The sequence below is a fragment of the Xiphophorus couchianus genome, chromosome 3 (genome assembly GCF_001444195.1).
Source record: "Xiphophorus couchianus chromosome 3, X_couchianus-1.0, whole genome shotgun sequence".
Classification (NCBI taxonomy): domain Eukaryota; kingdom Metazoa; phylum Chordata; class Actinopteri; order Cyprinodontiformes; family Poeciliidae; genus Xiphophorus; species Xiphophorus couchianus.
Window position 1 is genome coordinate 3,172,284 of NC_040230.1, and position 15,970 is coordinate 3,188,253.

General features: G+C 37.1%; 2 protein-coding genes across 2 annotated transcripts in view; one reads left to right on the forward strand and one right to left on the reverse strand.

Annotated features, from left to right (window-relative positions):
• Positions 1-5,240, forward strand: part of LOC114142302 (neural-cadherin) — a 137,320-nt gene extending 132,080 nt beyond the window's left edge. The window contains exon 34 of the mRNA XM_028013516.1: positions 23-5,240. Coding sequence (XP_027869317.1) covers positions 23-709 — 687 coding nt within the window. The 3' untranslated portion in view covers positions 710-5,240. The remainder of the gene's footprint in view (positions 1-22) is intronic.
• Positions 5,241-7,508: 2,268 nt separating this feature from the next.
• Positions 7,509-14,938, reverse strand: ccne2 (cyclin E2). Its single transcript, XM_028008622.1, has 12 exons — positions 14,468-14,938; positions 12,661-12,700; positions 12,441-12,522; positions 12,307-12,357; positions 11,050-11,192; positions 10,679-10,814; positions 10,450-10,596; positions 10,276-10,371; positions 10,066-10,200; positions 9,879-9,990; positions 9,632-9,789; positions 7,509-8,930 (listed from the first exon to the last, which is right to left on the reverse strand). The coding sequence occupies exons 2-12, from the start codon at positions 12,672-12,674 to the stop codon at positions 8,820-8,822; spliced, it is 1,185 nt and encodes a 394-aa protein (XP_027864423.1). The 5' UTR covers positions 12,675-12,700; positions 14,468-14,938; the 3' UTR covers positions 7,509-8,819.
• Between the last annotated feature and the right edge of the window lie 1,032 nt (positions 14,939-15,970).

Sequence of the window (15,970 nt, forward strand, 5' to 3'; positions counted from 1 at the left end):
GTTTTTGGTTTCTTCCTTTCAGAATGCATATGACATCACGGAGCTGAAGCGTCCTCTGTGCTCCAGCTTGTCCCAGTCGTCCTCCTGCACCACCGCCCCGCTCATCAAGTCCTCCCCTGGCTCCCAGGAGGAGGTACATCCGTCCGGCTCCTCCTGCAGCTCCGGCGCCCCCTACCTCAGCATCCCGCACCACCACCACCATCACCACCACCACCATCAGCACGCAGCCGGCGCCGGCTACAGCAGCGACGCCACCTACGCCAACTATTCCTCCCACGCGGGCAGGGACACAGAGATGAGTGACACGGGCAGCTGCGTCGATGCTCCGCCCGCGGCGCGCTCGCATGTGGACTTCAAAAGCTACGTGGAGCGAATCATCTGGGAGGCGGACAACGACAGCGGTGCGTTTCCAGCCGACACCTACCACGTCTGGTGCGTGGAGGGCTCCGGGTCCTCAGCAGGAAGCCTCAGCTCTCTGGGGTCGGCCGTTTCCTGCAGAAGAATGGCTGCCGGGGACAAAAAGAAGGAGGCAGAGGAGGAGGAGGAGGATGAAGGGGGTTTTGTGTGTGACAGGCTGTCACGGTGGGGGCCGAAGTTTCAGGCTCTGAGTGAGATGTATGACCGGCCACAGCTGGGCCTCACGTACAGGGACGCGATAGCCTACATACAGAGGAGCCACAGCCATGACCCGCTGCCTCAGCACCACTAGGGGGAGCCACTCAACCACGACCACACAGTCCTATTTTGCTTATCGGGTCTGGAAGTGCTGCATTCACACAGCCTCAGAAAACAAACAAGAAATTTTCAGGTTATATTCACTATTATGGTCCTGTCAGGAATATTTACTCAGGGCAATATGGCTTCAAAATAAAATCCTTTTTTTCATACCAGATCGCATTTTCAATTTTCATTTTTTTCTCACTTTGTTTCTAAGAAAAAATAATGATTCACAAAAGTGGCTTTTATTTCAATCATCTTTTCTGTGGGTTGTAATACAGAGTATTAGAACCAGCTGAAGATCATTTTTTGTTGAATTATGAGAATATAGTTGTAATATTGGCAGAAAAAAACTATTTTAGTAGACATAACATCTTAAAGTTGCAAGAAAAAAGTAATTTTAGTGAGAAAAAAAACCCTTGATAATTATGGAGATCTGACGTGGCGACCTCAGTCATTGTGGTTCTCTCTTCGAAATACTCGGTTGTGTGAACAATCATTTAAAAAGTCCTGCTACTGATAATAATTTGAGGCTGATATGTAAAAGATTAATTGTTTTTATTAAGTGAAACTGATACAAAAGTATGATTTCACAAGATGATTAACATTCCTTCTGACTTTATTCTTGTAATGAAGTCATTAAAAAAATTGTGGCCTGACCCTAATATTCTGACATAGAGTTGACCTGAGTTCAAAGTTCAGATAAATAGATGCTGTAAAACACGCTTATCAGGCCAAATGGCTGCTGTGTGTGCGCACTGACATCACTATGAACTATAAAAACTGAAGAAGTGGTAAAAAAAAAACACATTTTCCAAAAATAAAATCTTCATAAACCAAAAATTTGATTAATGATCCAGCTGTAAATTATGGTATTTTCAGTCCCCAAATCTTTCAAATTTAAGTCCAGACATAAACAGGAAAGTTTAGCTTATTTCTGCTTCTTGGTTGGTCATTTTAAGAAAAGAAGGTATAAAACCAAAGAAACTCTAGTTTATGAGTAATCAAACAGATACAACAGAGCTCATTTTAAAAGGGTTAAAAGATTATAAATACCAAATATTGATTCTGTTACAACTAAAATGTCTAGAAATAACAGACTTTGCTTTAATGTGTTCATATTGGAGGGTTTTCTTTTTAGTGTTATTTGTGTATTTTAGTTGAGTTTGAATTATCTTCTGCAAAAGGACTCATCTGATGTTTTGCACTCATCTTATAGTTTTATTCCCACAGTTCTTAGGTTTTTGCTGCTGGATGTTTACTTCTCTCTTTTTCTTGTCAGAAACGTTTCCATTTCCTGCTAACTAGCTAGGCTAGCTTAATGAGCAGAACAGCTTGAGAAATTTGACTGATATCAGAAATAACAATTAACATTTGTTTTATTTTATAATAATGATTGGGAAACAAATTATAATCAAATTATATATACAGTATATATATTTTTTTGCTTTTTCCTTTCAACTTTCAGAATCCCCCATAGCGCCCCCTGGTGGCCCCACTTTGAAAAACTCTGATTAGGAGATGAAGTTCTAAGCGGCTCTATGCAGCAGGTTTTAGCAGCAGATTTAGCTCCAGAACATCTAATCCAACAAAAAGGGTTTAAATGGGATGTTGTGTGAATGCAGCAGCTCCTCTCCCCTGTGTTCACCAGTGTTAGGAGAAATTCAAAGACACATTCAATGTTAGAGGTTCATTGTGTCGCGCTCCTTTTTTCAGAGAAGCTGTGCTTCAGAAGAAAAAAAAAGCACAGAAAACTCGTTACTGGTTCACCAGCTTTACACAGAAACATTCTTCCTCTTCCATTAAAATATCTTCTTTGTGATGTAGTTATTCAATTCGTAAGAGGCTTCTGGGTCGCTGTGCTTTGCTGTTTGCGAAATGGGACTTTCGGGGTCGAAGAGTGTTTTCTCTGAAGCAACACCACCATCAAATGATGTGAGAAACTTTCAGTGGCTGGAGGTCAGAGTGGAAGAATTACACTGCTACACTTGAAATCTCAGAAAACATTAAGGCCTTGAAAATGACTCAAGTTGTTCTTTCACAGCATTTTATTTGAGAATTTTTGGATCGGAAAGTTTTTCCTTTGAAATTTATATTCAAAATGTCAAACATGCTAAAAGTCTTTCCAAGGATCTTTGCAGTTTTTTGTGAATAAACATAGACAAACTTAGATTTTTAAACTCCCAGGTTCAAAAGATGTGTAAACACTCAAAAATAAGCTTTTAATTTCTCTTTTCTACCTTCTTATTGCACTAAAAGAGGATTCAGTCTTCATACAGGACAAAACAATCAATTTGAAACAGAACTTTTGTAATATTGGAGGGTAAAACACTTTTTCCACCTTGTAAAATCAGCTTTACTGGTACATTTTTAAATAAGATTATTTTTCTACTCCCTTAAAGAAGTTCATTGAGGATCCTCTTTGATGGTTGTTGGTTATGCTCTGCTGACTTGCTGGTTACTCCACTTTTTCTGTCCTAGAACTCACTTTTTTTACGTACAAATTTGATCTTCAAGCAGCTTTGAAATGTCCATTCATTGAAACAAAATCGGAGCAAACCTAATTTGCAGTTGAAGATGAACTTATTAGTCTGCTTAAATGCTTGTTGACACAAACCTCCGTTTTTTTTTATTACATTTATCACCCAGACACTAGGTGGTGCTAAAGAGAGAAGAGAAGAATCTACTGAGATAAATGTGTTTAAATGTGAAAAATTAGAAAAACGTGAGGCTGATCCAGATAAAATTCTGAAAATAAATAAATACATTTTGGAAATTATTTACCCTTTCACATAAACTTTAACAGTTTTAGATTTTATATCCAATCTAAAGAGAAATTAAGTGTGTACAGCATGAAGCCAATCATGTAACCTTCAAAAATACTCAAATTTTGGGATCAGATTTACCTTTTAAAATTTACTTTTCAGTCCTGGTTAAAGTTGTTGGCTTTGCTGGTAAATATATGTGAAAAAAACTTAAAATTAATTTGTTTTATAGCAGATTTTCAGAAAAAGTGATATTATGAATCACAAACATGTGATTCATAATTTGATTTAAGATAATCGGTGGAGATAATTATTCATACTTCTAAAAATATTATTAAAATTAAGCTTCATAGTTTATATATGGAACCCTTAAAATTTGAATTTATGACTTCCTGTTCCCAGGAGGTATAAATATGATGTGACACCAGAGCTAATTTATTTTTAACTTTACCTCTTTAAAATGGGAAAGACAAGCAAACATGTCATTCAAAGCAAATGTATGTTGATGTTGATAAGTCAAACTATTCTTTTTCAGATTATGCAACTTCCAGTATTTGATTAATTTATTCACAATCCTTTTATTTATGGTTCCAACAAACATAATGACCACATATAGGCATAGTTTTTATTATTTTTAGCATCTTGGTTTTGTATATTGAACTGTAGAAATTGGTTCAGTTCTAAAGAATGCTGGAGTATTCTCATATTGTGATCTTACACTTTAAAAGTCCACATTTGTTGCATTTGCTTTTGTTTTGCTCTCATCAAAGTTTGCAGATACAATCAATCAAATCCAGAGTTAGATAAAGGGACTGAAAAAAGCCAGGCTGCTTTCTGCCACCCTAATCTCCAATCAACCCTACAGAGTTTATTTAGTGACCACTTGACAGCCTTTTCACGGCTCAGCGCCTGTAAATTCAGCTGTTATCTGGGCTGTGGTCGTTTGTTTCACCTGCATAAAAGCAGACGGTAAATTTGTCATCCTGAAGGTGAGATAAAGAGAAACAGAAATGGAAGACATTGCCCTGGACTTTAGTAGAACATTTGTTTTCTGCACATGACTTTTTAAAGTTTCTTTGCTATCAAAGCAGAAATGGGTGATTAGTTTAACCCGAATGCATTATCTACCACCTGGTTTTCATTACGTCGCCTGATGAATGCAGATCTTCGTGGAGATGAGGACAATCAGAGTAAAAAGGTTTATTTTAAACTCAATCAACTCAAATGTCTGCTGCCAGTTCAATGTTTTATGACACAGCTCTCCATTATTGTTCTATTAGGTCTTATTTTGGATTCAGATGTCAGTTTTTGTTGTTGCTTTTTGTGCAGCTTCCAGTATGAATTAGTTAAAGTTCTTTCCTTCAGATGGTGAAACAGGTTTTGTGTTTCTCTTCTGGTGCCTAAAGTGAAATAGAATAAAAGTAAAATAAGCCCTGAAAGAACTGTGCTCAAAACTATGCATCCAAATGGAGTAACACAGGTGTGTGTGTGTGTGGGGGGGTGTTTTTATAAACTGTCAATGTGAAGCAGATGTTGAGTGAGTTTTGGCCTCTTCGCTGTTCAGCATCTGTTGTAAATCCAGAGCTTTTCGAGGCGGAGGTGTGAACATGTTGCAGCATTCCTGTAGGTTTATTCCAAGCAGAGATGCACCGTGTAATATGATGTACAAATAAACATTTTATAGCTGCCTATTATGGGTTATTCCTTTTGTATGTGACTTTTAATAAAAAATAAATAAAAAAGCCTTTTCCCCATAAAGTTTGTCCTGTGTGTAGCTGATTATTTCTGTCTGCTTTGATGATTATGGCTCTCTATTGATGATTTCTTAGAAAATTGGAATCATTTTCTTCACAATCTTCTTAAGGCTTCACCTTTACTATCACACTTTTTCCTTTCACTTAATTTTCCATTGAGATGTTGCACACAGGAAATCTTCCACAGGAAGATATGGTAAGGGTTAGAGTCAAATTACTTAAATCTGGTTCTAAACTGCATAGGCCATAAAAATATTTCTGTGATAAAAATCCTCTTTGATCTGACTTGATATTCTAATTTACACAGAAACTGAATTTTGGTTGGTTTAAAACTCCATGACACACAAGAAAATATCAGCTTTGAAATAAATCTCTATCACAAGATATTAAATTTATTTTAAAAAAATTAATAAAACAACTTCTGGGGAAAATGAGTGCTGGACAAGAATTTATGTATAAAACTCGTGTTCTGTTTTTAAAATATGATAAAAAATAATTATAATTGCAAACTTAGATATTGATGTTCTCACATTTTTGGACCAAAAAACCCCAAGAGGTCTGAAAATAAAATGAACATTATATTTTAGAAAGCATAAATAAAACAATAAGAACAACGAAAACATTTTGGGAAACTGTAAATAGACGATGGAGAGCAATAAATATCAAAACACATATTATTTAATAATGGTGGATTTGAAATATAGAGAGTTGATTTTATTATTTTTTTTACATTTTTTTCTATAAATAACTCTTTCCAGACAAAATGTGTTTTCTGTCTATAAAATGTTTATGTTATATTTGACTTCCACATAGTTTTTATTCTCTCGTGGATTTGCTATGATTTGTTATGATTTCAAAGCATTAGCATTTTTTATTTAATCTAATGCCTGAAGTATTATTTGTCTTTTAAATCTGTTTTTTAACATTAACCATTTTAGGGTTTGTCATAAAAGAAACATAATTTATGGCTTTATCTCTATTTGTGTTTTTATAGAGTCAAACCGGCCTCTAGTCTAGTTTATGACAATAGAGGCCTATTGTCATATATGAAAAGTATAACTTTTTCTGTCCTGTATTTTATGTCTAAATTAGGTAAAAACTGTTGAAACTCAGTTGTCGTTTGCTCATTTGATTACTTATAATTACAGGTCAGTCTTTGCAGAAATCGACATATTTTTTTAATACTATGTGTTGAAATACATGCAGGCGGAGTCTATTTACTAAACAGTGACCTTCGTAAAGGTCATTATTGGTTTTGATTAATTTTATTTAGGCTAATGGAGGCGATTTCACATTTCACATCATGTCATTTTACTCCCATTTAAACATTTATGGATTTTTTTTGTTTTGGTGCATCATAGACTCCCAGCAAAATACAGTGACGTTTTTTGGTTGTAATGTGATAAAAGGGTTTTGGCCAACAAGGTTTGCAGCTCTTGCTCAATGTGAGCAAGATACCTGAAACCTACTGAGCTGAACCCGAGACAATCTCACACAGATTTGAGTCACAGGAAACCGTTTTTTCTCTCATGGAACATCAACGTGTCGCATCTGCAGAGTTTTACTGAAATACTCCTTTAGTGCATGAGTATGGAAATTAGGAGCTGACATAAATCATCTGACATAAAAGTGGAACAGAAACTAATCTCTATACCTTAGTTTGTAAAAGTGTGACCTTCCCTTCGCACATCTTCCAAACTCTTCTGCCATCTTTAATTTGTGCTGCAGCAACATTGTCATGCAGGATTTATTCTAAAACTACTCGTTTAAAAAGCCTCTAACTGGGTCGCTTCGAGCTGCAGTGTGAACATAGAGTAAAATTCATGTTTCTTCTGCCAGTGATTTATTTTTACTTGACACTTTTTCACTCACTGCAACAGCAGTCTTAAAATGGTGGAACTGTTCTATTCGGGACTTTTTTTTTAAATTCAAGGGGGGAAAAAATGAAATATGCATTTCTGTAAAGCTTTTAACAGTCATGTCCAAAACTTATACATTTAAACTTACGGTAGGCCACAAAATTCATCAAAATTAAAAATGCTTAATTAGTTTGTGATTTCTATTCAGGTAGAACTTTAAGTTCTAACTGATCAACAATATTTTTTAAATGAAATTAGCACATTATTTAATATGTAGAAGGCTTTGGACTGTTGCTTTATTAGAATACATTTTTACAATAGTTCATTTATCTTTTTCTATTTTGAAACGGCCTCCACTTTGACACCCTTTGCTTCGAAGATTCATTCAAAAAAAATAAAATAAAAAGACCAAAAACACTTTAAACATTTATTTAAAACATTAATACAAAAAGGAAATTACAATTTTCTGCTTAAATTGCTCTATGTACAAAAACATTCTTTAACATTTATACACAGTTCACATGGTTTATGTGTTCACTGCGAAGGTTTACAGTCACAGGTTTGATGGATTTAAACTTTTTGGCTCACTCAGTTTTAAATTAAGTTCATGTACATATTTTTCTTATATAAAAAAGGCACTGAAGACATCCTTATGTACAACATTTAATGCTGAACCTCAAGTGAACAGATGTTATGGAGCAAAAGTCATAAATACCTTTTTGCCTTAGGCACTGAGTGACCAGACTAAGTTCAATCAATAAAAGACTTTACATATGAACATTTTTCCTTTACTTACGAAGGCTTATTAATAAATACAAGCACTTAAAATGAAAAAGCAAAAAAAAAATAAAAATTATAATTTGCACAAAGGTCAAGTTTTCCAGGAACGTAACAAAAGATTGCAACCAGATTGCAACAAATATACAAAATGTAATTTTTTTTTTTGCCACAAGCAGGTCAGGTGCATTAAACACCTAAATAGGAAAAAATAACAAATAAAAATAATTCCTATAATTCTGGTCACTATGAAATGCTTCTGGCATCAAAAAAAAAAAAAAAATCAAGCTGTTTGTTCTAAAGGTGACAATCCTCCATAAAGGACAGATTTACTTTCAGACATTAAAAAAAACAGACCTAAAGGTGGCACACGTCTAATTGTACCCGTTTAAAATGGAATGACTGTCGTAAGAACAAAAGCAGGTTTTTCTCATTTCCTGAGAATCAACTGAAGCACCATAAGAAAGCATCAAAGCTTCAAGTTTAAGATCAGCACCAGTGAAACTCCCAGATGACGGCTCACATGGAGGAAAGACCAGATGGGTGAAAACTGTTGTAGCAAAGTTATGACAGATTAAATCATCCATCACCAGACTGATGATTTAATCCAGTGTTTCCCAGCCCTGGTCCTCAAGGCACACTGTCCTACATGTTTTAGGTTCCCCTGCTTTAATCTGCCTGTTATCAGCTGAAATCCTTGAGGACCAGGGTTGGGAAACACTGATTTAATCAACCTGGTGAATCATTAAACTGATCAATCTGAAACTGATTAAGAAACAGATCCGTTTCTTGTCTGATCTGTTATGGCTGCCAGAAGTTAGAGCTTAGTGTTAAAACAACCAAACATAAAAACTTTTGTTCTCCACATCACGTGTCGCTACAACGACTCAACTGTGGCGTCAAGTTGTCCTGAAGAGAGGTAGTGGGTCCTGTTGATGGGGTCCAGTTCAGGGATTGGCCGACTTTTCTGTGCTGCTGGGCGGGGTCAGAATCTTCCCCATGGCAACAGGTGACAGCTGACAGTCGGGGCTGTCGATTTGACGCTCCTGAGCTTTTCTCTGCACAAAGATGGAGGGAAAATAAATAAAAAACGTGTCAATTGGCTAAGAAAAACAATTTGTACAAACAAAAAAATCCCCACTTAGACATTTTATTGTTTGATTTACTTACCAAGTAATCAAAATTATAATTCTGCTTTGACAATAAAAAAAAAGTCAAAGTGAGAACTGACTTCTACAAGATATTTGATGTCAATTAGGCTGCATCAATATAATACATGAACACAAAGCACCGTTTAATTGGGTTCATCTCCTTAAGGGGCGAATATCCAAGTTTTAAGAATTTATTTTTTTCTTTTGACATTAATAATTTTGTCAAAAAAGCAAATTTTAAATGCTTAATTGCTATATTCTTTTACTTATTGTAATAAACAGAGTTCTAGTGGTCAAAAAGCATTGAAATGGCCCTTATTGAATGGAGAATCACAGCCTGCATCACAACATCAGTTCTTTGACAAGTTGTGATATTTATTAAAGAAATTAATTTACAATACATGTAAAGAGTTTGTTTCTATAAACACAATTACATTTTCCATTTTATAAAGAACTTGAGAGAAATAAGTTTTATACTTCAGGAATGTGTTGAATACTAATGCTTCAACAGTCTAAATTATTGTCAGTTTTCTGCAGTTTCTCATTCTGAATATCATCAAGCAGGTCAGAATATCATTACAGATTGATGAACAGATGCGTTTCCTCACCAGCAGGTCCAGATAGGCCACATGCGTCTGGATGTTGTGTCTGTCGTCGATTTTGACTTTGGGAAAGTTTTTCAGCTGCGGTTTGACTTCAGAGCGCAGCGTGTCCATGAAGGGACTCATCCACTGATAACAGGGAAACACGCTCTCCCAGGTCAGGCCTGCCAAACAGAGGCAGAAACTTACTGGTTATGACCTGGAATATTCATACACCGCCTGCAAAATGTGCAGAGGCAGAGTGGAAACCCACCTGAGACTTTATGAACAACGTCAAACGTAGAGAAGTGACAGAAGGCGGCAGCAGCAAGAATGCTGTAGCTGTAGTCCAACGAACTGATGTCCATCATGCACAAATCTAACAGCTGAAGGAGATGAAGGCAGAGGTCACACTCTGAACATTTAAAACATTTAAAGAGTTTGTGAGGAAGCGAAGATACCTGTGTGATCTGGATGTACGTCTCCTGAGAAAACTGCGGCTCCAGGAAGTTTTCTCCATCCTTCTGGGCTTCCACCTGAACGTACAGCTTGAGCCAGGAGATGGGAGTCTCTGGACACAAGTTCCAGTCCAATGCCTGCAGGAAGACCATCATGTTGGAGCAGAAAAACAACCTCTCCATTCAAAACGAGGACAGAAACCGCTGCTGTACCTTTAATATGCGAAGCTCTGTGCGCTGGATGTCCCACATGTTACACGCTCCATCTGTGACGTACGCAAACTCGTAGATTTTAGGAGGATAAATTTCCTAAAGAGAGAAAAACATTTTAGTGAAAACTATTCTGCTAGGATATAAACACCAGAAAAGCAAGAAGTGAAGACTAACTTCTGTCTTGGAGGCGATGAAGAGGGCTGTGATGCCAATGAGCTGCAGGTGATCTTTGTCGACGTCCTCCTGAGTCAGCATGAAGCGGTCAAAGTAGTCCTGGGCCAGGTATGCCGTCTGTCTGTGGAGGTTGTACACCTCACTCACCTGCACAAAGGCAACAACATAAAAATCCCACAGGTTCACCAAGAATGTGATGACATAAACCACTGCTCTGCTAGGTACTCACCTCCAGCAGCCAGTCCAACAAGATTGCCCTCATCTTGGGCTGCAGTTTGGGATGCCGCTGCAAGTAGCTCTTATCATGAACGTACTTCAGCTCCTTGTTGAGCATTTTAATCCAAACGTCGTCTGAACTCGCCCAGCTGGGATGAAAAGGAAAGAAAAAGAAAGAAAACTTTTCAGTCATTTGCAAACCAAAAGATATTCAACTGGTTCATATTGTCTGACGACACTAAGAACTAAACCATTCACACATCCATCATGTGACCCTGTTTACCTCAGAGCTTATACTGACATTTTAAATTGTGGATCAACAACCATTTCAGTGAGAGGTGTTGAACTACAATGGCTTCATTGATGTACAAAACCCAAACATACCTGAGGCAAGGGATGGGGGAGGCCTTGATGAAAAGGTTCTTGAACTGGTAGTGCTTGAAGCTGGATGGGTCTGAGGGTTCCAGTTCCTTGTGGGGAGTTTCAATGAGAACACACGGACTGGGGCCATCCTCCGACCAACACGTCTGGAAAAGCAGGAACAGCAAACTTTAAATGCACACCAACATGGGACATTGCAGTGAAAATCTAAATATGTACAGTACAGACCAAAAGTTTGGACACACCTTCTCATTGAATTCAAATAGAAAGTGTGTCCAAACTTTTGGCCTGTACAGTATGTATGTGTGTGTATATATACTAAAATGTATATATATATGGGCTGCACAGTGGCGCAGTTGGTAGCACTGTTGCCTTGCAGCAAGAAGGTCCTGGGTTCGATTCCCGGCCGGGGTCTTTCTGCATGGAGTTTGCATGTTCTCCCTGTGCATGCGTGGGTTCTCTCCAGGTACTCCGGCTTCCTCCCACAGTCCAAAAACATGACTGTCAGGTCAATTGGTTTCTCTAAATTCTCCCTAGGTGTGAGTGTGTGTGTGTGCATGGTTGTTTGTCCTGTATGTCTCTGTGTTGCCCTGCGACAGACTGGCGACCTGTCCGGGGTGTACCCCGCCTCTCGCCTGGAACGTAGCTGGAGATAGGCACCAGCAACCCTCCCGACCCCATTAGGGACAAGGGTGAACAGAAAATGGATGGATGGATGTATATATATATTTTTTTTTATGTCCAAAGTATCACCTAAAAAATACAAAATATCTATCTATCTATCTATTTTTTTATAAACTCAGAATTTAAGAACAGATATTTTGTTTAAATAAATGTTTAGAGATTTTGTTTTTAGAAAACAATCAAGCCTCATGTGAATTCTGGAGATGTTACCTGTAAGATTAAAGGTGTTCCAAACCCCAAACTAGGTATAATTTGGTTTTTAGTTACGGTAACTGAAATAGTGACCTCTTCTGGTAAAGAGGCGGTACTGCATCATCACAGTCTCTCCCAAGTTCAAAACTTATTCCCTTCAACTAGTTCTATTATAACAAAATCAATCTAAAAAAAAAAAAAGAAGAACAAAATAAAGTTATTTATTATAATCTACAACTTTGTAAAAATGGACATGGAGGGTAAAAATGCAGTTTACTGGGAGGGCTCTACTAAATGAAGATAAAGTAGTAAAACACATCCTGGGCAGAGCTCTTATCAGCTATAAACACACAATCATCTGGAGTTGACGTGCAGCAAACTGACCTGTATCTCATAGTTCTGTTTCTTGGCTGCAGGTTGAAGCTTCTTCTTTGGCTGAGGCGGAAAGCAAAGAAATGAATTCATGTTCAAGCAAGCTAACTATTTACTAGCTAGATACAAACAAAAACAACACAAACCTCAGACTTTCTTTTCTTTAGTGGTTCTCGGACTGCGGGTTTGGCTGCATTTGAATTCCTGGCTTGAAGCGTGAGGCGACCACTGAGATGAAAATGACCATTTTAGGTTCCTCTTACTGATATACAATTAATAAAAACAATTTAAATCTATTTCTATTCAGATTTTTCTTTTTAGCTTAAAAGTTTGAAATTAAGAAATTGTGAACTTGTAGATGCTTACCTGCGTCTAGACATAGTGCTGATTTATTCTTATGGCTCTCCTGGAAATAAAAACAAGTTAAGATTTGTGAAGAATTGTAAAAAATATTTACAGAAACTACAGGAGAATTGGACACTGTACATAAAATTAGGATCATATTAGGAAGAAATCCTAACAACAAAATAAGCATTGAAACATCTTAATAAATACTGAAACTTTGCAACCTTTCTCAGATAATTTGTCAAAAATTTAATTTGCTCTTCATACTAGTCAAATTCAATCAATCAAATTCCTCAAAAATAAGAATTTAAAGCATTTCTGGTCTCCAAACACATCGTGTAGATGTTATGACACAATGATTAGATTTGATAAAAATCTAATCAAGATTATAGTTATGCTTTGATGAATAAATGAGGATCATATTATTCCCTCCAATGCCTTTCATAGTTCTTAGGAAAACAGGAGTGGGTCAAAACTAAAAGGTCAGACCTCAAAGAAAAGCCGGTAAAAGCCTGATCGGTGCATCTCTACATGAATCACTGATAAGGTTGCTAAATGCTTAAATTGTCTAAAAATAAAAAAAGGTAAAAGTTATTAAAATTATGTTATATAAAGCTTGGAAACTATTGGTTGAGCAGGAGAAGGTTTCTTTAGAAGATGCAGAATAAAAACTCCTAATTTGAATAGTTGAGTCTGAACTTTGTGTATAATCTGTAGCTAATTTAGGGACAGCAGGGCTAGCTTGTGATTAATACACCCAGTAACCAACTTAACAATCCATAGTTGGTCTACTAACACAGGCTGAAGAAGCACATGGAGATACAATGCAGATCTCCAGCTCATTGAAAACACGCTAAAGTAAATAAAAAGTGATGAAAAGAGAAACTAGCTGGCCAGGTTCTGTGAGCTATCATGGTAATGCCTGGAAGAAGGGGGGCTGACAGCTCCCTCCGTTTCAGACAAAAAAGCTCAAAAATACAACATTTCAATTCCAGTTTATCGGCCTTAATGACGACCTACATGTCTCTAAACGTGTTCACTAAAGTTTGAGTCGACAAAACATCCAAATTATTGGGTTTTAGAGAGGTTGGAAACTCAAAGACGCGCCAATTTCGACAACGGAGAAGCGGGAGGATTTGAGCCCTGCCTCTTCGAAACTACCCCCAAATCTGCGAGGGAAAACTGAGAAAGAAGACCGCTAAAGATGGCTGTTATTAACCTTAGACAATTACCAACTGACAGAGCAGGGGTACGAGAACCACATATCTGAATACGATGAGTTTTATAACCAATGCAGCGCCAATAAAGACGGGTAAACTGCAACCAATGCGAGGCTAATCTGAGGAGGGCAGCTACTGTACTTAGCAAACTAACAGCTAACTAGGTCAACAATAACCGACTAACCCTCCAAAATACAGATAAACTATAAATCATCAGCTTCAATCTGAAATACTAGGAAACTATTTTTTTACTTAAGATAACCGTTGAAAGGTCAGATGACACTGAAAACCTGCTTTTAAACACACCACCCAAACTACTGTTCAACGCTCTGAACTTGCTGTACTTTCAGGACAAAAATGTTATAAAGCAGATATAACACGATTTATGAAGTTCGTGTAATGCAGTAAAGCTGGAGTTAAAGCTACATGGTCAGAAGTTCCTCTCTTGGCCTATTGGAAAGTCACTCAACCCAAAACTTTGCTATAATAGGGCAATTTTCCAGCTAATCTGCCAACTAAAAGTCTAAAAAATGACTTAGCATTACTGAGCTCGTTATAAAATCATGTAGATATATCAGTAGACCTGCTCAGAGGTTCGAGGATCTTACCTCCTCAGCGAAGAATGAATGAATGCATCAGCTGTGGCGCCGGCGCCAATCCTTATATCCGCATCTGCCTGTCGGCGCCAGTGCGCATGCCCGTTCCCGGTTAACACAAACGCGCTAAATGTTCAAATCTGAACTGTGATTTTTTGCAAATGGACAGCACCGAGAGGGTAAAATCGGCTGCTCTTGCTTTATTTTGATGTATAACGACTAAAAACGACCCCAGAATGAAGCTTAGCGACCGTTTCGTCGTGTTTTTTCCGTGCCTTCGTTGGTTTCTAACGGTCACCGAAGCGAAGCGACGTTTTTAAGAGGAAAACCGAACTTTCCGTTTATCGCGGTTGAATTTTAACGACGCAGAAATCCTTTATGAAGCGATACACATAGGACTGAGGTAGCATTTCTTGAATTTGACGGAGTTATATTTGACTTTCTAAGCGATGTAGAAACAGCTTCTGCTCACAGGTCCCGCCTGTGGGAGGAAGCAATGTGACGTCAAGCCAATGAGAGGGCGAGTAGTGACAACCGCGTGCACTCTGTGCAGAATGTAAACAAAGTAAGCACGTGGGGCGGTTGTGAAACAGAGGAGCCGTGTACCTACTACTTCAACATGTTTTATCTCAAGTAAAAGGAATTACTCAAGTAAGAGTGAAAAAATATTGTTGTAAATTGGTTTTTTTTAAGTACTGTGTAACTGATCAAAAATATCAATCACTTAATCATCAAACAAACCAAAAATATAGTTATGTGTAAATTTTGGTATTTTAAATACCGGAATGAAAATTATTCATATGAATGACATAATTACAAAATAACAAAATTTGACAAAAGAAAAATTTTCCTAAATCAATTTCCTTTAATGAAAAAACCTTATAAAACAAAACTACAGGTGTCTGTGTCTGGTGATTTTTTTGTTTAAAACAAACTTGTTTTTCATTCATATCCGGGGTCGGGTTGCGTAGAGCATCCAGAAATTTTATCCAAGTAAGAGTAACAATACTCCATAATACAAATACTCAATCAAAAGTAACAGGTACATTGCAGTAAAAATACTCCTAAAAGTATGTCTTCCAAAAGATTCCTCATGTAAATGTTACTGGTTATTACCCAACTATGTGTTTGTATATATGTCAGAAACTGATATTTAAGCAGTCCTCCTGATCCTGATGTTCACATTTTGACATTAGGAGGCCTAGAAAAAACCTAACAACAGTACACCAAACATTTCAAATTCAATTCTGTTAAAAAATACTTAGAAAAAACTTGTCCCATAGGGAAATGAAATGTTGTCATAACTCATCTCATCCAAGTATCTTCACAGAGTTATTGTTGCTGATTTTCAACAGTAACATAACTTATTTCTCTTATTCAACTCAATTCAGAAATACTTTATTGCTAAGAAAAATGAAATGTTGTAGTAACTCATATCATCCAAGTATCTTCAAAGTGTCGTTGTGAGTGGTGATTGTGTGGGCAGGAAGGATCTCCGGCAGAACTCTTGCAATG